We start from the raw sequence: 24386 nt of genomic DNA, 5'->3' as shown, positions 1-24386 counted from the left end.
TAACATCCCTATGACCTTCAAACCCGGCAACACCCTCAGACAAAGACTGTCCCCCTCCTTAAACGAGGAGGGAGACTGAGGTTTTACCTTTCTCCCACATACAACACAGCACTGAAACTCCTTCCAAATAAGTTTCAGGGCAATTCACACCTTCGTTCACGTGACCAGAGTAGCAAGCCCTAATGCCTGTTTTCCACTACTAACGACTCAGAGCGGCTTTTTGTGCCTTTTCATTAGCAACGGTTATGTGGAACTGTTACTATTAACACCTACATGGTTATGGTTCCAACTGTTCCTGAGGTTCACTGAAAACACAGTGTCAGAAGATTGTCGGTCACTGACTAGGTACAGCGCGGCATCACCCGTCAAAGCATATTTCAATAATTAATATCTTCAACTGTTAAATCTTTGTAGGCTGGGCTTATTGTGTATATGACCACTATAGCAAGCTGGCATTAAGTAGCGTTAGCTTACTCTCATACATCCTCTAGTTTGTATCCTTCTGTTTGATATGGCATGGCTTCCCTCTCGCTCCTGTACTCATCCACAGTGCTTTGGGTCTCACTGCCCGCAGCCTTCTCTGGCTCTCTTCTTTCACTCTGAGTCCATGGTGGAGCTGGTGCCTATTTCAAGTCTACGGGCAAGAGGCGGGGTACACCCTGGACAGTTCACCAGTGCATCGCAGGCTTTCTCACTCACTTTACTCTAATTCAATGCATCTTTGTAAAGCTTTTCTGGAAGTAAAAAACTTGACTTGATTATTATTATTTAATTCAACCTGGGTAAGAGGTACAGGCAAAGTTAATTCCTGAGGGAACGGTATGGATCTAGATTATTTGTGATACTGTGGTAAAAACAAACGCAGTGTACTGAAGTTATCACTATAGCGATAACTATAAAGTGATATGTTAGCTTTCATATAATACTTGCATCATGTTTGAAAACCAGAGCTGAACTGTCGATGCCATAAACAAGGTAAGGACATTTGATTTGAACACTGACATATAAAATCTTTATTATTTTGCTAAATTTACTTGTTGCCTGGAGATGATGTGTGTTATGAACTGGCACTATCTAAATAAACTGAATTTAAATAGAGTGAAATTTTGCATTTAAAGCGGTCACAAAAACACCCACGAACCTCCTTTTCTCAGGTTGTTAATTAGATCCACTTTCTGGAAGTAACGGAAGATTATCTCATGGTATTATCAAGCCTAATTACTGAAATTAATTGAATCTGATACTGCTGTAATTTGCTGACATTACACCTGCCATGCTTTATGACAAGTCTGATGTCTCACCGTATTTAGGTCTCACCATAATGCTTTCTCATTTCTCTTATTCAGTATAAGGTTGGTAACTGATACTAATTTCATTTTCTCTTGCATCGATTTATGTGAATTTTATTGAAAAAAATGTTCATTAGCCCTTCCGATGGAAATACACACTCCCAAATGACACAACTATGATGCGAACAGTTCCCTAAAGTGAGAGGCATGACGCTTTGCTGGCTGAACGGATGGCTGAGCTGTAAAAGAAACACTTTCCCCCTCAAGCAGTATTTTATGGCTAAATGGAGCCTCCACCAGTGGTTATTTAGCAAGATGTTTTCTGTTCCTCTCAGAGCTTATGAGTGTTTGAAGAGCGTTCAAGAGCATAAAATGTGCTATCATTACGTAGCTTAAAGATACACACACTAATTTTGCTGTTGCTCTTGACAGAGCCCTCAATTTTCTGCACAGCTTGGTCTTTAAAACATTCAGACTGTTCACACTATATGGTGTAGCCCCTAGCAAAATGTGGATTGCTTCATCACAGTATTTAAATCATAATTGATTGCCTACCTATAATTTACTTTAGCCCACACTATGACAATAAACATAATTGTATATTGACAGAGGTTTTATGCCAACAACCACATTGTATTTGCTTAAACAAAGCCTAATAACAAAAGCCTTTCAACTTCCTTAGTTAACTTTTGTTAGTGTCTCCTTGGTGATGATATTTAATCCTGCTTGGAATACCTGAAGTTGTTAAACAAATGTTTTATATACAGGGGTTGGACAATGAAACTGAAACACCTGTAATTTTAGTGTGGGAGGTTTCATGGCTAAATTGGACCAGCCTGGTAGCCAGTCTTCATTGATTGCACATTGCACCAGTAAGAGCAGAGTGTGAAGGTTCAATTAGCAGGGTAAGAGCACAGTTTTGCTCAAAATATTGAAATGCACACAACATTATGGGTGACATACCAGAGTTCAAAAGAGGACAAATTGTTGGTGCACGTCTTGCTGGCGCATCTGTGACCAAGACAGCAAGTCTTTGTGATGTATCAAGAGCCACGGTATCCAGGGTAATGTCAGCATACCACCAAGAAGGACGAACCACATCCAACAGGATTAACTGTGGACGCAAGAGGAAGCTGTCTGAAAGGGATGTTCGGGTGCTAACCCGGATTGCATCCAAAAAACATAAAACCACGGATACCCAAATCACGGCAGAATTAAATGTGCACCTCAACTCTCCTGTTTCCACCAGAACTGTCCGTCGGGAGCTCCACAGGGTCAATATACACGGCCGGGCTACTATAGCCAAACCTTTGGTCACTCATGCCAATGCCAAACATCGGTTTCAATGGTGCAAGGAGCGCAAATCTTGGGCTGTTGACAATGTGAAATGTGTATTGTTCTCTGATGAATCCACCTTTACTGTTTTCCCCACATCTGGGAGAGTTACGGTGTGGAGAAGCCCCAAAGAAGCGTACCACCCAGACTGTTGCATGCTCAGAGTGAAGCAGGGCGCGTCACTGCCAAGGACTACCGAACCATTCTTGAGGACCATGTGCATCCAATGGTTCAAACATTGTATCCTGAAGGTGGTGCCGTGTATCAGGATGACAATGCACCAATACACACAGCAAGACTGGTGAAAGATTGGTTTGATGAACATGAAAGTGAAGTTGAACATCTCCCATGGCCTGCACAGTCACCAGATCTAAATATTATTGAGCCACTTTGGGGTGTTTTGGAGGAGTGAGTCAGGAAACGTTTTCCTCCACCAGTATCACATAGTGACCTGGCCACTGTCCTGCAAGAAGAATGGCTTAAATCCCTCTGACCACTGTCCAGGACTTGTATATGTCATTCCCAAGATGAATTGACGCTGTATTGGCTGCATAAGGAGGCCCTACACCATACTAATAAATTATTGTGGTCTAAAACCAGGTTTCAGTTTCATTGTCCAACCCATGTTTATCGTGTGGCTTTCAGATGTGCAGGAGATGTGCAGTACCTCTTGTTGCCTAATGGGGCCATCAATAATGGATGCAACTGTTGATCACATGCTGTTTGAAAATAAATATAAAATTTCATAACATCTGACAACTACAATGCAACAACCACATGCCACAGAGACTATAAAGCTTTAGTGCTTGTTTGTAGATTGGCTCAATAAATCTTGCTTGAGGTTATGGCTATGCAGCAATTCACAAAGCACCTTGTACTACCTGTTTTTAACATAATTGGTGTGTTTAAAAAGTTTCATGATATCACCAGACTACAACTTGCACCAGCAGAGCACCTGGGTTTAAATGAAAAAGGTCAGCAGGGTGGGTTTCTATTTTATTTTGGAGGATAAAGAGCAGATTCCTAATTAGATGTTGCTAGAGCAACACCTTTATTCTTACTATGGCAGTGGTCATAGGACAAGCAGGCTTTTTTACATAATTTGCTGCAGTGAAGGCTACCAACTAGTTGTAGATATTCAGTGTTTAACTTGTTTGTACTGTACAAATTTCCAACAATTTTAATAATAGCAGCCATGTATTCCTTTGAGCATACATGGAGGATAAGCATTGAGGCTTATCCTCCAGCACGGCACACTGTAAATATCTACTATTTTTGTCCAAAATAGCAATGAAGAACATAGATAAATTATACCAAAAATTGTGCAACTCATAGATTCTGTAGTTGCTGTCATTATAGGTAGTTTTTAAGCATCTATGTAAAATAGCTCCTTTATAACTCCTAATTGCCTAGTGTTGTGTGGACTATGTATGTGTGAGTTAGTGGAAACATAATTGCTTTTTGAAGATTTTATGTTCCTGAAGTTATGCTACACTAATTTTACTGGAGTCACTAACACAGTTGGTCCATCAGTTAAAGTGACCTACTGTCCATGTAGCAAAAATAGTAAAACAGTAATTATTGCTGCCACCAAAACTTACTTTCACATCCTGTCCCCCATTTTGATTTCATTTGCTTTTGGGGTTTAGGAACATTCCTGAGGAGTATTTACAGCTTTGAATTATAAATCTGAGGTGCATTTCAAATAATTTTTTCCGCTTCATTACATTGTTTAAAGGCATCAACTTAAAACTGTTAAACAAAGAACCAGCAGAAACTATATGCTGCAATGGTTCACTCTCAAGGAAGAGGAATTTTGGTTCAGATAGAATATAAAGAATAGATAATCAGTTTATTAAATTGTCCCAGCAACAGAGCGCTTGATGTTCAGAAGAGCAGAAACATGTCATCGCTCTTTCATTATTGTGCTTATCGATGCTGTCAACCCTTTATTTGATCTCTTTCTATCTTCATCTCCTTTTTTTCTCTTGCTCCTGTCACTCAGACTCTTCCTTGTATGTTTTAAATTGGGCTCCATCTCTTTTGTATATTGCCCTCTTGACAGATTTATTTTTCTTCTTTGGGTCCCTCCTTCTCTTCCTGTTTGCCTCTGCCTTTCCGTTGTCTTTCTGTCAACACATAACCAGTCGTTTGCCTATCGTATCTGTTTGCCTCTTCTCAGAATATAGTTTAAATCAAAGCAATTCAAAGCTTCTGTTCTCATATTATTTTATGTGCTGGTCATAAATGTTGCATAACCAGGTGAATAATGCAGAGGGATTGTCCTTATTACATTATCCCAAACAGGCCTTGAGAGAATGAGGCAGAGGTCTGCGACACTGCCATGGCTACACCCCCCAGTAATATATTTATATTTTTTACCTTCTGTTTAGCCAACCTTTATGCTGCATTAGCGTCTTTTGTCTTAAGACATTTTCTCATATCTGCAGTAGTGATACACTTGGAAAAATGTATCACTGCAGAAGAATTATTAGACATGCAGTGCTATGTCTTGGACATAAGTGAAAAGGTTCACAGAGCTGTCAGTTGATCACCATTTGGTGGTAAGTTAGATTTGGTGGCAGCTGAGACTGGCAGACAGACCTGGTAAACCCAGCGGAGTGGGAGGGGGAACTGTCTAGGGGAGGGCCTTGTTCTGGGGATTTTCAACTCACACCTGAGTGAGAATTTCACTTATGTTCCAAAGAGGGTTGAGCAGGTAGAATTCATTGCAGATGCAGCTTTCAGGAGCTTGAAGACCATTGGTGCCTGTCGCAGCGTCAATGAGGTGGGAACCAGCAGGGCCGCCGTCAGGGAGGGACAAACAGGTCTGCTGTCCTGGGCCTAGAGCTGGGATGGCCCAAGATTGGCTGAGGGGGGGCCAGTCTTTAGTCAAAAAGCCAGAACAGAGCAGAGTTAAGCTGGTCCCACATCTTGCCCCCACCCCCCAACAACCCAGCCCACCACAACCACCCTGTCTTTGTGCAGCCTCCAGTGTGTAAGTGTTAAGGCTGCACGATATTAGGAAAACATGCGATATGCAATAATAGGGGTGACTGTTGCTACTGTGATGACTTGCATTAAAAAAAAACAAATAATATAAAGGCATTCATATCTTTCTGCTTTGGGTTCTTGGCAAACCTAGACCCCAAATAATGATAGTCTGTTCTGCTACTTATTAAAATAAATCACATTATTTTGATCTCAACAGCAAGTTCTTATGGAAAAAGGTAGTTCTGTAGGACATCTGCTGTTTTAGCATCGAAACAACCTTTTTTGCTGCATGAAACCACAAGTGTAACCAAATATATTACAGGCATGGGAACCTGAACGTATGGCACTCAAATAATACTTATTGCAATCCAGGCAAATATTTTCAATATCTATATTGGATAGAGTCACATTGTGGTAACGATAAATTTGTGATACATTGTGCAGCTGTAGTGAGAATAATTCACAGCACTCAGAAATGCTATTAATTTTTAAAAAGACACAAAAAATGCTTACCTACTAATAAGGTAATTAACTCTAGGTCGGTCTTCCAGCCTGTAAAGTTCTGCTTTGTCCACCGTTTCTGCTGCCAAGAGGTTTTAACAGGAAACTTCCTATTCATCTCCAGTCTTAGTCATCATCATCTGTAGAGCTTTAACCAGGAAAGTAATTTCTCTTTTTTAGTGCAACTATTTGAGCACCTCACAGGATTCTCTCTCTCAGACAAACCACTTCTGCCAAATTTTCTCTTTCTGTAATGAATGAATGAAAGAGAAAATGTACTTGCTGCATTATGCAGCATAACTATTTTGTTTCATATCACATTTAAAGGATACATTCACTGTTATGGAATCATTCAATGCTGCTTCTGTTCACGTCTTCTTGCAGCGTTTCTGCAAAACAGCAAAAATTAAAACATATGTAAGTCTGGTTCAAAGAATGGGGTGATTCTTTTCTCATAATATAAACTAACAGATTGAGGCAGTGTGATATAAGCAGGAGGTCTTTTTAAGTAAATTGAGCTCAAACAAATCTTTCCAGAGGCAGTTTTAGATGTCTGTGTCTTCTTCCTAAGCACAGGGTGATAAATTAGGCCAAGCTAAAATATATATATGCTGTGTTTTTTTCTTAATGTGGCCCACAGAAGGAGATTTACAAATATTTTCTTAATCAACCTTTATACCAATTGGGGCATAAAAGTAAAGAAAGGATTCCTGTCAAGTTGTCAGTAATTTTTCTGAGGTAAAGGTGGCCTCAAGTGTGGGGTAGACAGTTTAAAGAAAATTGCCAAAGGTATCTCGACCAAACAAAAAACTTCAAACAAAAAGAGCATCTATGATCTATCAATCTGTCCTAGGTGGATGATGGTACTACTTCATATGACCAAGATGAGTCATGAATTGATTGAAGCAAATGTCAATTCCCAAAGAAGTCTAGACACCACAAAAAGCAGATTGGGCAAATTAAAGGGTTCCATCTTATTGAATTACAGTCTTGTCTGTTGCCCAAAAACTTGACTTGTGACAAGTAGTAGTAGAATAAAAAAGAATTTGGGGCAAAATCAGATACGGCAAACCACAATGCCTCAACAATCTGTTAAGAGCAATAACACAGTCCATTCTCCCCCAACAGCAATGTTGAATTTCACAGTTTTAAAATGCAGAGATTCAAACCTGCACTAAATGACACTCGTTTTCCCATGCTCTTACTATCTGTGTAGTTTGATGAAATGTATCCCAGCAGTTTTTCCACGCCTTCTGGTTGCTACAAAAACACAGTGCCAAAGCCACTTTACCTACATCTGATCTTCCTCTATAAAAAATCTTGCCTGTCCTTTTTTTAGCTGACTTTACCTGAATCTGCTGCAAAAGCTCCTTCAAAGTCACATTATTGTAACATCTACAAATATCTTTGCAGTATAGCTTTCCCGAGAAAAGAAAGTCCCTGTTGAAGTCTCCTTGAAGTCTTAAACCTTTATTTCAGACTTGACAGGACATGGAGAGATTGTCAGTGTTGAAATGTTAGAACTCAGGAGACAAGGCAAAGTGAAGGAATAAGTTATAGTCCAAAACAGAAGCCCAACAAGGCACAATTCCTGGTTAAAACAGTACAATGACTCTGTGCCAGTAAATAAATATCCTACCATTACTTTAGATAGTGGGATAAGAAAATTTAGATGTGTAACAATAAATTGACATTATTGTTTTGGAGGATCTGCAGCATTGCTTTGATGATAGAGTCGAGTTGATTTAAAGCTTAAGAAACTGTGAGCCATCAATGTAAAAATGAAAAATGAGTGGGAAGAAAAAAACTTTGGAAAATGAGAGCAGTTTCATTTGTATTCAGAAACACAGCTTTTCAACTTTCAAGTTGAAAAACACCACTTTTTTTTTTTCCCTAAAGCTTGAAATTTCCCACCAGTTACAACATCTACTATGGCTTCTGCACATATGAAACTTTGGGAAGGTAGTTGTACAAGTTTGTTAATTCTGGCTGATAGTAGCTATTTAAATCAGGTGTGCTGTACAAAATCTATTTCTAAAAAAGGTTTATTTTGTGCATAAAATGCAGAGAAATCTATTGCAATTCCTTGTATCACTAACTTCAGTTTGACTGGTCGCTGAGCACAGTGCAAATCCTGATGGTTTTCCTATTTGCAATGGAAACACAGTTGAGCTGGAGTGATATTATTCCCAAATCTGATTGTTGACAATGTTCACTTATTGACTCAGTATGTCCTGCTCAATAGATAGTGGATAAAGTAGTGGATGGGAGTAAGCAGCTTCTTCTGCATTTCCAGTTACATGTTGAATAAATAAACACTAGCAGGATGTACCAATGCATGAGCCTAAAGTTGAGGTGAAAACTGCACAGGTTTGCTGTTCTGTCCAAACCCCATTGTAACAGACATCTGTTTTCATATCACAGACCTGTTATATATTATGTTTTATATTATAAAAAATGTTGCATGTGAGCAAATAATTGAGATAATCACTCAATGGAAATGGGTCTCACTCTTTAACTGCTAATTTCTAACACAATTTGGCGTGCTCCATGTTTAGACTTAAACATTTATGGTTTCAGTAACACTTTTCTAATTTTGCCTAATTACTGTGTTTGTGTGTTTTCAACAAGTCTGCAATTGACAATAATTATCTCTGGACTTTAGGAATTATGTACTGATGTCAGTATCAGCCTGCTCTTGTCACAGTCAGCGTGAGCTGCAGTAAATTAATCTGAGTACTTCTATTTTCCCGCATGATGAATTTCTTGTGTATTATGGATGGATAATTACAATATGGCTGAAAACCAAAAAAAAGACAGTGTACTATCATAGACCTTTTTATATTAAAGTTTTATTTAAAAAAGCACCACTGAAGAAATTATAGCTAAAACTAATTCTGTACAAGTGTCTGTCTATCAAGTAATTTAGGCCACAAGGAACAACCTACCTTGCGAGACGAGATAGGTCATACCTTGTCTCGCAGTCCTCTTGTCAGTCAGTGAGTTGGCTAGATAAGTCGAATGAATGGAGAGCAGTTATTTTGGTATCTGTTCTGCTTTTATTACTGTCTCTGCTGGGAGACAAACGAATGAGTCCCAGCTCTTTGCTTTCTACATCACAACTTTTGTGCATCACCTTCAGACATATTTTGTGCTACATCACAGTGGGTGCTCCACATCGGATGCTGTGAACTACATTCATAGCAAACGCAGGTGGCTATTTTAGATTGGAGTGGGTTTCAATTTCTTTTCTTCAGAATAGGCACAAAGAGAAGATCAGACTAGTGGAGATGTTCTTGCTGATATGCAAATACATGTGACATTTGGAAAATTAGAGAAAATTGTGTTCACCTTTTAAAAAGCCGTAGTTAAATCTAAAATTACATTAGATGGGAATTACACAACAAATTATGAAATCACAGCCTCATACAGGGAAACAGAAGCTCAACTGCTTTTTATTCTTTACCAGATGCTGGGAGTTTGGACAACCCGAGATGTTGACCTGATTGGAAGAATTTGAGCAACAAAGTGGACAGAAAAAACTATGTTATAATGAGACTGCACCAGATTTAAGACCCTGACATCTGGAGACAAACTACAACAGCTGGCAGAAAGTGTCATGGCTTGGCTTTCCAAGCAGATGTTGACTGGCCAACATCTGTTTTCCTTAGGCCCGCAAACATTTCTGTTTCAGGGTAATTGTTCAACATAAAATAAAAACATCAACTAAACCACTTTACAGTATGGTAACAGTGATAATAATACACTGTTGTTTAAAGGCAGATTCCAAGTAAAAAGGACAAAGGCAATGTAAGTTTGAAGTTGTTTCCTTCTTTGTAACATGCCATTGTTTCTGTTTGCTATGATATAATTTATCTCTATGTTATACTGAAGAAATAGAAGAAAAGAAAAATGCTGTACATCCCTTCCAGTCCATCGTGACCATAATCAGAACAGATTTAATAATTCACGATTTGTTCAAAATCCAACAAGAAGGAAAAAGTCTTACTTTCATAGTTTATGATTCTTGGTTTCCATCTTGGGTGAGACATGAGTGTGGTATTGGATTCATTATTTGTGACTTCTTGAATTAAATTTATTAACACATTTATTGACTGACTGAAACCCTGCAACAAATATGCACAGAGATGCAAGCAGGCAGACATCGCCATTAAAGCTTCAAAGCTTTGCAGGCCTAATTTAGACAAACACGATCAACCCAGAAATGTTGCAAATAAGAAATCTTTCAGTCCTTTGAGCATTAATCATTTATTTTGATTGCCTGGTAAGATTGCCTTTCATTCTGGTTCTGCTAAAGGAATCTGATTTGGATTAAGGTGAACAGATGTAATGTCCCATCAGTATCCTGAACGAGTTGGTCAGAAGCTGCTATCAACCTGCAATTAGAGTTAGGCAACTCTGCTTCGCTTTAATAAAAATCGGATGACAAAAGGTGACAGATGGTTGTCTAGATGTAATTTAATGCAGTGTAACTGAAAATCCACCCAGGCTCTTACCTTTAATTTAGGTCTTTTGTCCCCCATGTGATGCTGAGCATTTCGTAAGATTACTGTCCCCACAACAAACACTCATATGTAGAACACTGAAAATCAACCACTGGCGTGAAAATAACACAGCAGGAAACCCCTGAGTAAATCAGTATATAGAAGACTTAGAAACATGTAGACCCTATCAACAGAAACAGAACATTATATACAGGTCCTTCTCAAAAAATTAGCATATTGTGATAAAGTTCATTATTTTCCATAATGTCATGATGAAAATTTCACATTCATATATTTTAGATTCATTGCACACTAACTGAAATATTTCAGGTCTTTTATTGTCTTAATACGGATGATTTTGGCATACAGCTCATGAAAACCCAAAATTCCTATCTCACAAAATTAGCATATCATTAAAAGGGTCTCTAAACGAGCTATGAACCTAATCATCTGAATCAACGAGTTAACTCTAAACACCTGCAAAAAATTCCTGAGGCCTTTAAAACTCCCAGCCTGGTTCATCACTCAAAACCCCAATCATGGGTAAGACTGCCGACCTGACTGCTGTCCAGAAGGCCACTATTGACACCCTCAAGCAAGAGGGTAAGACACAGAAATACATTTCTGAACGAATAGGCTGTTCCCAGAGTGCTGTATCAAGCCACCTCAGTGGGAAGTCTGTGGGAAGGAAAAAGTGTGGCAGAAAACGCTGCACAACGAGAAGAGGTGACCGGACCCTGAGGAAGATTGTGGAGAAGGGCCGATTCTAGACCTTGGGGGACCTGCGGAAGCAGTGAACTGAGTCTGGAGTAGAAACATCCAGAGCCACCGTGCACAGGCGTGTGCAGGAAATGGGCTACAGGTGCCGCATTCCCCAGACCTGGGCTACAGAGAAGCAGCACTGGACTGTTGCTCAGTGGTCCAAAGTACTTTTTTCGGATGAAAGCAAATTGTCATGTCATTCGGAAATCAAGATGCCAGAGTCTGGAGGAAGACTGGGGAGAAGGAAATGCCAAAATGCCAGAAGTCCAGTGTCAAGTACCCACAGTCAGTGATGGTCTGGGGTGCCGTGTCAGCTGCTGGTGTTGGTCCACTGTGTTTTATCAAGGGCAGGGTCAATGCAGCTAGCTATCAGGAGATTTTGGAGCACTTCATGCTTCCATCTGCTGAAAAGCTTTATGGAGATGAAGATTTCAATTTTCAGCATGACCTGGCACCTGCTCACAGTGCCAAAACCACTGGTAAATGGTTTACTGACCATGGTATCACTGTGCTCAATTGGCTTGCCAACTCTCCTGACCTGAACCCCATAGAGAATCTGTGGGATATTGTGAAGAGAACATTGAGAGACTCAAGACCCAACACTCTGGATGAGCTAAAGGCCGCTATCGAAGCATCCTGGGCCTCCATAAGACCTCAGCAGTGCCACAGGCTGATTGCCTCCATGCCACGCCGCATTGAAGCAGTCATTTCTGCAAAAGGATTCCCGACCAAGTATTGAGTGCATAACTGTACATGATTATTTGAAGGTTGACGTTTTTTGCATTAAAAACACTTTTCTTTTATTGGTCGGATGAAATATGCTAATTTTATGAGATAGGAATTTTGGGTTTTCATGAGCTGTATGCCAAAATCATCCATATTAAGACAATAAAAGACCTGAAATATTTCCGTTAGTGTGCAATGAATCTAAAATATATGAATGTTAAATTTTCATCATGACATTATGGAAAATAAGGAACTTTATCACAATATGCTAATATTTTGAGGACCTGTATTAGGATTACAGTTGATAAGAAGAATGGAGGCCATGCTTTTTTAATTCCAGTGGACGGATAATGCCTAAATGTTTATTTAGGAACTCCCCAGCTCAGCAGGTCAAGCTGGTGGGACCATTTTAGCTTCCTGCCAGAGTGGTTCGGTTGACTGTTTAGTTCTTACTTAAGGGCTACAAAGTTTGGGTGCTCAGAGTTATGTTTGTAACTGTAAGGCAAGCTGTGGATTAATCAGTTTAATGAAGGTTTTTGTTCTGTTGTTGCCAGAAGAAATGGATTGGCAGATTCAATGTTGGCTCTTTTGAATTATTATTTTATGACTTTAGAAGACACTGTCTGCACCTAACAATCAACTCTCTTCCTTCACCAGAACCAAAGTCAAGTACTCAGCTGCATCTGCTTTCTTCTGATACAACCAGTTCAGAATATCTAGAATATTTTCAGCATTGTTCTGTTTGCCTTACTGGACCTTGTTTATGCAGTGCAAAGTAATAATGCTATGAAAGCCTTGATGAAAAGTATAAGAAGACAAATGTTATTTCAAAATTATCTCATGTTTCTTTCATTACCATTTTGTAGATGTGTGGAGTACGTTTTTGTGTTTTGAAAAATAGAGCACAGAACCTTTTCTTGTTGTCTTTAATAGTTTTACCCTTCGGGTTTAAATGCATTTAACCCTTTAGTATAACTAACTGCAAATATTTCCTGAAACTGTTGATTTAACATACATGCAGGGAAGTGCATGTAAATAATTCTGGTAACAATGAGCTGTCACAAGTAAATGCTGCACTGGCATTGTTTGGATTTAAAGTCATAGACGAACAAAAAGTAGCACAAAATAATAAAAAATTGATTTTTTACATCTGAATAAACATGGAAAGTGTGGCCTGCATTCAGCCCTCTTAAAACTGACACTTCAGAACAAAATCCAGTGCAGCCATCTGCCTAAAAAAGTCACCCAATAGTAAACAAAGTCCAAGTGTCTTTTAATCTCAGCATGAATACAGCAGTTCTGTAAAGGCCTCAGGGGCTTGTTAGAGAACATTAGTGAACAAACATCATCTTGACAGGTCAAGAATAAAGTTGTGGAGAGGTTCAAATCAGGGTTAGATTGTAAAGCAAAATACAAGGAATATGGCAGAACTGCCAAACATGGCCTCAACTCACAAGCCAGGCAAAGATAGTCTTAAACAGAAAAGAAGTTAAGTGGGCTGTGATCATTCTGGAGCAGTTTCAGAGAATCCGGAGCTCAGGTGGGAGAATCTGTGAACAGGACAAATACTAGTCATGCACTCCAAAAATCAAACATTCATAGAACAGTTTCAGTTAGGTTTGAATGAGGTCCAATATGTGGAGTCTGGAGATATCACACTAGCCCAATTTAAACCAGTGGGTATGTTAGGGCACCCTTAAGTGTCGTATATTCATGCATAGGGCTGTAAGTAGTTTGTCCTTTGTGTTTATAAAACTGCATTCAGCTGAAAGTTTTTTGGACATGGTGCTGTCTGATGTTTTTATGCTTTTTAATGGCTCAATCGTTTTAGTTTGTTTGGGTGACAAACCTCAGGATCAAATTTTTGCTTTTCGGGGATGATGTGGTTCTTTTGGCTTCTTCAGACCATGACCTCCAGCGTGCACTGCACTGGCACAGTTCCCTGCTGAGCGTGAAGTGGTGGGAATGAGAGTAAGCTCCTCTAAGTCTGAGGCCTTTTTGTCAACCTCTCAATTCTGTGTAGACTGTCCCCTCTGGGTTGGGGGTCAGTCTCTGTCTTAAGCGAAGGAGTTTAAGTATCTCTTGTTTATGGTTGATGGTAGGATGGAAGAGGAGATGGACAGATGCACTGGGGCTTCGTCTGCATTAAAACGAGTGCTGCTCGTGTAAGTTTACCAGTTCAGTTGTGTAATTTATTAAAAACTTCAACTCACCGTGCAGCTCGTACATTCCTGCTTGCAGGCTGGTCCTGCTAAATACCATCATAGTATCAGAATCAGCTTTATTGCCAAGTTTGTACAGACAAACAAGGAATTTGTCTCTGGTACACTTTGCACTTTATTTATCTTTTTGTATGTATAATAGTGGAAATAAAGAATATCTTTTCAAATGTAAATATATGAACAACTGACTTTACAAAAGACGGCACGCTCCAGAAGCTGTTGCCCCTCAGATAGGCGGAAGATGATGGATGGATGGATGGATGGATGGATGGATGGATGGTTACAAACTAGTCAGCCTCAAATCTTGTTAAACCCTGAAGTTCTGTTACATCAGTTTAAAAAAAAGTATGGCTTTAGACAGTTTAGGTCACTGTTGTCTCAAACCATCTGGGCTTTTTGAGTACTGCTGACATCTAATCAATAATGGAAGAATAAATCTCATAGTTAAGATCAGAGAAAATCTCTGTTTAACAGTTACAGCAGTTGAAATTAAAGGACTTAGTCAATGACTTATTTGTTCACCCACAGCAACTAAAGAGTGAAGAGCCAACAGGGTCCCAGTTTCATGGCATGAAAGACAGCATCCCTCATTCACTTGGGCAAACAGAAGAAGAACATTGAATTTGGAACAGATAAAAACACAGAAACTGACAGAATTTAAAAAAAAAGTGTTTTTCTGTAAACTAACAGCAATAAATAGGTAGTTATTCTTTATGATTTTCTTTACAAACTAAATCTCAGTTATTTGTCTGTCTGTACTTGACTTTACTCTGGTAATGTACGCCACCGCCTCTGTGGTCTAACACTGAGGATAACTGATAATACTGAAACATCGGAGGGCTGAAGCTGTAACCCAAATCTGCCAAAGTGCCGTCCCACAAGAACATGATGGAAATAGCTCCATTCTAGGTCACTCTTTAATAATTGCAGAACTAACTTCCTGACTCTGTGCTTCACTCTGTGTATTGACTAAACTCCTTAAATCTTTCTTGAGATTTGTTTGTTGTCTAGATCATCCATTTTAATCTCATCTCTTTTTTTTGTCTTCACTCAGTTTTTTTTGACAAAACCTTTTAAACTTCCTCTGTTATGGGAGTTCCCTCACCTTTATTGGCAACAATAAAGATGTTACAATAATGTCAGACTAAAACTGAGTGCTTTTGAAGTTTTTTCTCTAGAAATTTGTCTATCAATGCTTCACACAGTCACACCCAGCAACTTGAGGCCAGCGGCAGGGCCAATAATCTCAGCCACACATTGATTTGTGGTTTACTTTGCAACAAGATATACTTCCCTGATCTAAAAAGGATTGAATCCTTTCGTCCTTGCCCTTGTTAAAATTATTTCTCATCTCTTCTTCCACTGATACAGATGAAGTCACAGCAGGATAAAACCATAAATGGCTACAAATGAACAGTGGAGATGCAGCAAAAAAATCTTTAGTGTTGTATTTTCTCTTACAGACTCCTAATACTGTGCGTTTATGTATGAAGCAGCTTAATTTGGGACTCATTTTTGTCTGGTTCCCTGCAGTGGATACAGATGGCAGAAAGTTGAAGGGAGCCATCCAGAGGAGCACGGAGACGGGTTTGGCTGTGGAGATGCCCAGTCGGACCGTCCGCCAGGCCAGCCATGAATCCATAGAGGACAGTATGAACAGCTACGGCTCTGAGGGGAAGTAAGTAACTGCCCAAAAAAAATAGCTGCAAACTGAAACAATTTTTTTTAAAGTCCTTTTATTAAAGCTAATGGTTCTAAATATTTGTATACAGCTCTGTGAAGAATTTTTCAGTTGACCAGACTTTTTTGAATCCTTTTTTAAAGTGTTCTTGATCAACTGTTTATGAAGGTCTTTGAAGGCTTTAGTCAAATCTGGCAATTAAGCAGTTTTGTTCACAGAGCTAAAATAACTGAACTTACTTTAACTCAGACACTGCTTAATACATAGAGATGTTTTCGCACCAACAAAGTGATTTCCAATGAGATATTGGCTGAAAACGTTGGATTCAGTTGAAGGATGATGCATGTCTCTGAACCCGTGTCAGGTCTTTCCTGAATTTTGTTCTGTTGCTTAAAGATATAACTTTCATGTTTTTACTAAAAATATTGCTTTTCTTAGATATTCGTTTTTGATCCACTTTTCCACTTTCATTACTTTTTAGGCACATGCTGCACAACGAGCTCTTTGGGTCTCGAACCTAATTTCCAAATTACCATATTGAAAAGCACTTTCTAAAACCTTTCTTTGTATTTCTATTTATCTTTTATTTCCACACAAAAAACAGTCTGGTTCTGAATGAAAGGTGCAGGTGTATCAGAAGTTGGGTTTGCAGGAGAATGTATTTAGTCTGCAAAGATAACTAGGGTGAATTTGATGTCATAATTTGTTGCCCTGATAAGTTTTATGTTACGTTTTGTGCAAAGACAAAATTGATAATCAAACCTTTTGTGTATATTAGTTCTTTCATTATAAGCCTATGTATCCTGCTTCAAAAAAGTTTAATATTTTCACCATGGGAGTTAAATTAAATGTGCAAATTTTTCTTTGGAGCTTTTTCTTGTTAACTAATTTTAATAAGATAAGTTAGAAATCAGTTGACCTTTTCAATTCATCTGGAATATATGAAAAAGTTGTAAATGTAGAGTTACCACAGACTTGACAGAAGCAACAGGAGAATTGTTTAGCTTTATTGAAGCTTAGAAATGTAGAAACTGTTATTTTCAGGTGTTATGTTGGTGGGTACCTGTCAACCATCTGAGAAAGACTGACTACCCCCCATGACATCAGTAATATTAGCATATTTCTACTACACATACAAACACGTGGACACATGCAGAGCTCTGCCAACCTGGCAACCAGCTTGAATTTAAACAATTATATAACAAGAAGATGCAGACAGACTGACTGTGAGCTTGGAGGGTGTTAACAGAAACAGGGGGTGCTGGGAAACGTAAGCAGAGAGAGTGAAAGTGTATTCGAATCCATATTATTCTCTAAAACCTTGCAGATGAGGCAATGCATAAAATGTTTGTACCGATATTGGAAGAAAGAAAATGGTGATAATGGGAAAATCCAAATGTGTTTGTTTTGGAGTGTACTCACCGAATCCTTTTATTTATCAACGAGCTGTGTATGAAAAAAAAAAAAAAGAAAGCAACTATTATTGATTGTTTTATAGAAATGCTAGATCAAACTGGTCATAATTAGATAGAGGGTAGTTCTCAGCATACTAATATACATGCAAACAACTTGAAAGAGAATAACAAGGAGGCAGAGAGAAAGAGAAAAACAAAATATGTGTAATCAATTTAAGCCTGTTTGGTTCAAGCTATATAAACTACTCTTTTTAGTCTTGCATCAAATCTCCACTTCTGTTCACAATCTCTCTTCATATCACATTCTAAATGACTTTTAAGCCTTAATAACAGCAAACATATTTAGCTTGCCTGTAAGTCATAGCAGGCACAAAAGGAACAGGGCTTTATCAGTGCAGGTTGAAGGAGTAGAATTGACTTTTGTGAATGTATCACTTTCTGTGCCATCTGCAGACATCTACTATTAACCCCACTGAAGCACTTTAGGAGCTCTAAGAGGAGCAGATCAAACTGTTAGTGATGGAGCAGTTTAGCTTGTCTGTACTGGTGCTTGCAGCCAACTCCACCGGTCAGGTCAGTCTGTGGTGGATAGTTTTATGTCCTCCTGTTCCATTTGTTGTATGACAGGTGTCCTCTGGAATGAAACAGTGCTTCAATCAGACGACTCAAATGTTTAAGTATAAAGGGAGAATGTAGAATAAGTTTTAGTTTGGTTGTGGTTGCAACATGTTATGCAATGACTGTATTTCTATCATCTTGAAAATGTATTGCAGCATGCTTCTAGAATTGGGTAGCGTGTCATTGACCTCAGTGCCCACAGTGGGTATTGGAGTGGTAAAGGGGCTGAGAAGAAGCAGACAGCAAACAGGTGGCAGCAGTGCTTTGCAAACTTTGGGGCTTCAGTTTTTTTGTGGTGGCAGTTTACAGACTGTTTTTGGTTTGTTGTGTAGAGTGATCCTTGATTAGCTCTTTTCAAAGAGTTTTAGCAACCTAATAAACACTTTATAAGGAAATACACTTTCTTGAAAAAATGTAGCAGATGTGCAGATTATTATCTTCTTGTGTTAGCATTAGTTACCTCCACAGAAAAGCATTATGGAACACTTTGTGTCAAGATAAAGTGATAACATCATACCTTAATGATGGCAAGATTTCCAGTGGTCTGGAATGTTCTCACATCTTAAAAGAAGCAGGTGTATAAAAACACTAATAAGAGAAAATGGAAGAATGTTAGGCCAAGAAGCCAAATGGAATTGTGTAACTTATGACAAAGAAGGATCAATACTGAATTTTGTTTAACAATGTATGGCTGTTAACATCAAATTTAATTTATGTGATTACCTATTTTGGTAAAATCTACAGGTTGAATCAATTTTTATCATATTGTGCCTGTTTTAAAATAAAGAAAGGGCATCAGCTGTAGTAAAGAAGGACTTTATCTCTAAATATAGGCGATAACTGGTTCATATCTGCATGCTCCAAGCTCCCAGTGTTATGACACACAGATGAATCATTAAGCTGGCTGCCTCGCTGCATCATTTAAATCATCAGCAGTAAGTCGTTGCTTCGGTTGCTGTCTGTCTGGGTCTCCGTCAGCTGTTTGGCTCAGTCTGCTGATTGGAAAGCTCTGTGCATGGACATATCCTGCTATGAATAAGCACTTTGTCTGCTAGCACCATCCAATCACACTTATGAGCTTATTGATTAATGATTGGGGCATTTTAGTATGTCCTGCTGATGGTAGTAATGAAGCTAAATCTAAAAGGCTTTTTGTGTTTGTATAACAGATAAAGTTTTTTTTAAATACCTATGCTGCATTTGTCAGTTTCTATGTGCACTGTTAGAGGGTTTTTAGGTTAACTGGAAAAACACATTTCCTCTGAAAAAAAGACCCTCATTAAGAATTACTGGCTGTAAACAAAATCCTTGGTCCCACAGTCACTGACACCCCTAACAGTCTCTCTAAAGTAAATGTAACCAAAACATCTTTTTAATTTATGCTTTATTTTTTAAGGTTGGTGGAGTATTTATGAATTTTAATTTCTAATTATTGTAAAAATATGATGCAACACAGAGGCCCCTTTTTTCTGGACAAGGAGACATTAATATTGCCAACACATACACAGTGAGGAGGATAGTGAGACAAATAAAAAAAGGCTCACTTTCAGAGAACTGCTGCAAAGTGGGATTAGTGGGTGACCAAGTCAACAAGACATCCATCATCTTGTTAAGGAGAGATGCCACAAAAAAGCTTATTTTCTTTCTCACAATCACAGATGTAAACATGTGGAAGTTGCTGACATTTACTGGGATTCCGACTGAAACCAGTCAATGAAATTGGTCAGCTGAGACTGACTGAGCTTTTTTGGCAACAATCGCTCCAGGCTTATCTGGTATAAAACAAAGAGTGAAAATGTGGAACTGCATTCTTAGGTATAGTGGAGTATCAGGAATGTTGTTGACCTGTATCTCTTCCAAACGCCCCAGGATCATTGTTAAAGAGGTGAGATGATGATGAACTTTTAGTAACACTAGCATATTTTAAAAAAAAAATCTTGAAGCCTCTACCAGTAGATTTTAAATGGGCCATCTTTCAATAGAACAATGATCCAAAATATTTGGCCAAATCAACACATAAATGGTTCAGCGGTCTTCCAAAGCCATCTCAGTACCCAGCGCTATTGAAGAAAGGCAATATAAGCAGCAGGTTTGCAAATAATTTAACTGTGTAAGAGACATTTTTTTCTCCACTAGATAAATGTTTTCAAATGAAATGTTGGATTTTAAAAGTGTTTTAGTTTAACCTATGCTGCTGAAATAAATACAATTATTTAATGGATTTTTAAACATTTGTACCAGTGGTTCCAACTAAACGAATAAAGGGAATCGAGTCTTATCTTTTTTTTATCGTTTTTTGAATCTAAGTTTCAAGCCATTTTGAACTGCACCATGTTATTAAATAATAATGAAACAACAATCAAAAACAGGTACAATAATATTTTAAATGCAATTTTTACGCTGTGCTGTTTGTTTACAGGATGACCTTTGTATTGAAAATCAGATTGCGTGAAATAGCAGTGTAATCCCCAGATGTGATCCACACACAGAGTAATAATCTGAAGCTCAGGATTTTATCACCCTGTAATACTCAGTCAACCAGTGCTGCTTGACTTATTGCATGCCAAACTGAATTTTCATGGTCTGTGTGCTCCAGAAAAGATCGTTCAGCTTTTCAAAATCTGGATAGGTTACATTTTCAATTGCATTATGCACCTATACAATTATAATAATTGTTGAGCTGCAAAATATCCCACTAATACTATGATTACAATTTAAAAGACAGGATTCAGGATTATCATAGCCATTAATATTCATTTCATATTGTAAATGTGCATATATATCTCATTTGAGTCAATTGTCTGCTGCTATTTTGTCCTGAATGTAGTGTAGATAATTTCCTCCAGGGAAAGCTACTCTAGTACAGAGCTGAAAGGAATATGATGCAAGAGGAAACTAAGGTATAAAAAGAAGGCATTATCAGAAAAACAAGGAACATTTCCACAAAAATAAGATGGATAAGGAAGATGAGCCAAAAGGAAGAGAAATACCTGTGAGAGGTGGACATTTGTGGTTAATGAAGTCTGTTCCTGTTTTGATGGCTCTTTGTTTGAGAGCATATGGTCAAGAAGGCTATTGGTGATGTGAGGCCACTTGGTTGCCATAATAGGAGTAAAACTGGTTCACAAACATATGGGACCTCTAAATGGGGTCATGTTCAATGTTCAGTGGTCAAAGTTCTTACTTGGGTCCATAAGAGAACTGCCTATCATGTGAAACCAACAACTACATAAAAATACATTTCACCCTATCTCCAAAGCCTCCTTCAGTTCATAGTTCAGTGATAAACAGGCAATCATGAATACCCTTTTGCAGCTTATTGTATCATTCAAACTGTACCAGCTGATCCAGCCAGATCACAGACCTAAGTGAGCTTTCAAAACATGAATTGTATTTTGAGCACCTGAACTTTTTAAAAATACTGTCTGGTGGAGCTCCACTTCTAATTTACCATGCACAACCTAACAAAGGTTTGTGCCCCAGACAAGATTGGCCCTTGGATTCTGGTTTCAGATCATAGGTACTCAGACCTCTCCAACACATAGTAATTATTAAGTGAGGTAGAATAAAAGCGTGGTGTTAATTTATATCAGAGTGTTAACAGATCTTATGATTTTTAATCAGAAAAAAAAAACTGATTTAAATCTTTACATTTCCGGAACTTGCTTTTAAGTGGCTTTTCCCACTGTTGTTATGAAACTGTTTGGAAGATGTATTATTGACTTTAACTGATTTGTGTCTGAACTGTAATGTAATGGTGACTGAGCACAGCACAGTAGCTATACGAGAAATTACATTTTAAATGACTGATTTTAGTCTTTTAACTTTGAGTCATAACTTGATGACTCAATTTATTTTGTAACATTTATTTTATTGGCATTTTGTATTGTAACAATTATTCCCAGCTGTCATCCATGATAAAGTATAAACACCATATCTATGAACTGAGAAAATGCCGCAGTGACTTCGCATGTCATTTATTTTTTACATTTTATCATTTGTGCACTGAGCATCTATAATCAACAAGAATCTAGAAGGGTGGTCTCCAAATCCTGTCCTTGAGAACTAGACTTGTACACCTTTAATCTCGAGTATGATCATGGAAAACGTTTCCTGTAGGGTTTCAGATAAGCAACTATTCATTGCATTGGTTTACTACACAGTAAACCAATGCAAAGCATCTACACAGCATTTTTCAGGTAGAAGATTAGCAGGAAATTTGTTCCGGTCTGCTGCCCTCAGTACTCTCTCTCTCTCACTCACACACACACACACACACACACACACTTATAGTTCTTGGCAATCTGCCACCAAAGCACTCTGATCTGATTCTTCTGAATACACAGATAAAGTAGGGACACATGGAGTCAGCACTAGAACCAAATGTCTGAGTTCAGTTTAGTATCATTTTTTGGGGGGAACTTAAACATTGTTGAACCCTATGTGATAAACATTTATAGTTATTTTTTTTTATTTCTGTATTTATGCATCTTTTTCGGTTATTCTGCATCGTTGCCACCATCCTGGTTCCCATTTCTTGCATTTTATTTCACTACTCACTATTTCAACCACAACCAAGGGATTCCGTTTTAACCATTTATCCTTTCTGCTGTCTCCTCAGTCTTAACTACAGTGGGATGTGTCTTGCATCTGATGCTCAGTTCAGTGATTTCTTGGATGGGATGGGACCAGCCCAGTTTGTTGGGAGACAGACGCTTGCAATGACATCCATGGGTGAGACAGCACAGATTACAACTTTAATTTCCAAATTATGAAATATTATTCCATATAAGGAGGAATCTGTCAAGAAAATCACTTAATGTGTGAAACTTGGTCAATTATGATCATAAGAAGTCTACACACCCCTGGTAAAGTGACAAGTTTCGTGGCATAAAAATATAGACCATGATACATACATGATACAAACGTTTGCACAGTGCTATATGTCCTGAATATATATGAATACAACTTAAAAACAAGTAAAATTGCTGGACAGAAAACATTAAAAACATCTTGGCTTCTCAATATTTGCTCACTAAAGTTTTCCACATCCATCAGATTGTGTCACAGTCCTCTTTAGTTGAGTATAATGCCACCATATTTCCATTTGGGTATGCCATTCTGTGGATGATGTGCCGATTTTTATTTTTGAATTTTTTGCACCTGGCATTTTAAAAAGTGTGTGGACTTTTTATATGAATTGTATTTAATGTCCCCATTTCAATCTCAACTTGAGCTTTAGGGTCAATTAAAAGTGATATTTTTGTGAGAATAGCTCTGTTGAACTGAAGAAGAGTTCCAAGCTATCAGTTTTCTTATGTTTATGTAATGAAGGATGATTTCAGGGTGAAATACTTTGTCTCCTATAAAAACTAGTCAGGAAATTAAAAAGCCAAGGCTTCTTTTCTTATAAAAATTCATTCAATGCTTGCTAAAATAATTAAATTTTGGCACAGAGTTATTTAATAAATCTGAGCTGTTTTTACTGCAGTGAAGTTCTCATCATTATTTATTTCCTGATGGTATATAGGGGTATATTTCATGCAGACTGTCCTTAGCAGCAGTGTTTTACTGAAAGTGGGTCAGCTTCCTCGCTGGCAGCCAGACCGCGTCCTTGGACCAACAACAGTTACACTCACTGGACCAGTTCCACTCCGAACCTTCTGTCCAGTTCAACATTATATAATGTCAGAGGACTCAAAATAACTGGGATGTCATCTGTGTTCAGTCATTAAAAAAAGAATGTTTGTCTTTTTGAGTAAATTAACTACAATTATTCTTTATGGATGTAGTGCCTATTTTATCACAAAATAAAAAAGTTGTGTTGTTAAACTGCAAGTAAACAAACTTTCATTAAATGGGTTTTATGGAGCTAAAATACTGATTAAAGAACAGATGAGTAGCCTGTATTAGCATTTTTCTTCTGTCATATCCTAAATTCAAATTATGTTTTTACTGATCTCAATGTCTATGAGGAGACATATTCAGTAATAATAATAATAATAATAAAAATGGACATGTGGTTTCTTTCGTTTAGGTGATGTAGAAATCGGCCTGATGGAAAGAAACGGAGGTCTGGAAGTAGAAGTTGTTCAAGCCAGAAGACTCACCATAAAACCAGGTTCAAAGGGACCTCCAGGTAAGTCCACAATGCTAACATAAGTGCTAGATCAGACAAAAAAAATCAGCTTTTTCCAGGATTTACATGAGAAATATAGGAAGCGGAACTGAGTATGTTTCCATGTGCTTGACTTTTACTTCCACTGTATTTAGGACAAGGACGATTCTGCACAAATAAATCAAAAGCCAGCAACAACAGCAGCTGCGCACAGAGCAGC

At 38.1% G+C, this 24386-nt stretch overlaps 1 protein-coding gene and 1 long non-coding RNA gene across 2 annotated transcripts in view; one reads left to right on the top strand and one right to left on the bottom strand.

Annotated features, from left to right (window-relative positions):
- The window catches only part of rims4 (regulating synaptic membrane exocytosis 4), a 55739-nt gene that overhangs the window by 17917 nt on the left and 13436 nt on the right, over window positions 1-24386 (top strand). The window contains exons 2-4 of the mRNA XM_047347790.1: window positions 15868-16012; window positions 22670-22782; window positions 24086-24187. Of these exons, the coding sequence (XP_047203746.1) occupies window positions 15868-16012; window positions 22670-22782; window positions 24086-24187 (360 nt within the window). The remainder of the gene's footprint in view (window positions 1-15867; window positions 16013-22669; window positions 22783-24085; window positions 24188-24386) is intronic.
- LOC124856865 lies at window positions 16484-21136 on the bottom strand. The gene is made up of 3 exons (XR_007035436.1): window positions 21039-21136; window positions 18566-18636; window positions 16484-18064 (listed from the first exon to the last, which is right to left on the bottom strand). It is a non-coding gene; the product is annotated as an uncharacterized LOC124856865 (long non-coding RNA).

The sequence above is a fragment of the Girardinichthys multiradiatus genome, chromosome 20 (assembly GCF_021462225.1).
Source record: "Girardinichthys multiradiatus isolate DD_20200921_A chromosome 20, DD_fGirMul_XY1, whole genome shotgun sequence".
Lineage (NCBI taxonomy): Eukaryota > Metazoa > Chordata > Actinopteri > Cyprinodontiformes > Goodeidae > Girardinichthys > Girardinichthys multiradiatus.
Note: the sequence above shows the minus strand (reverse complement) of the source record. Positions and strands in the feature narration are given on the sequence as shown.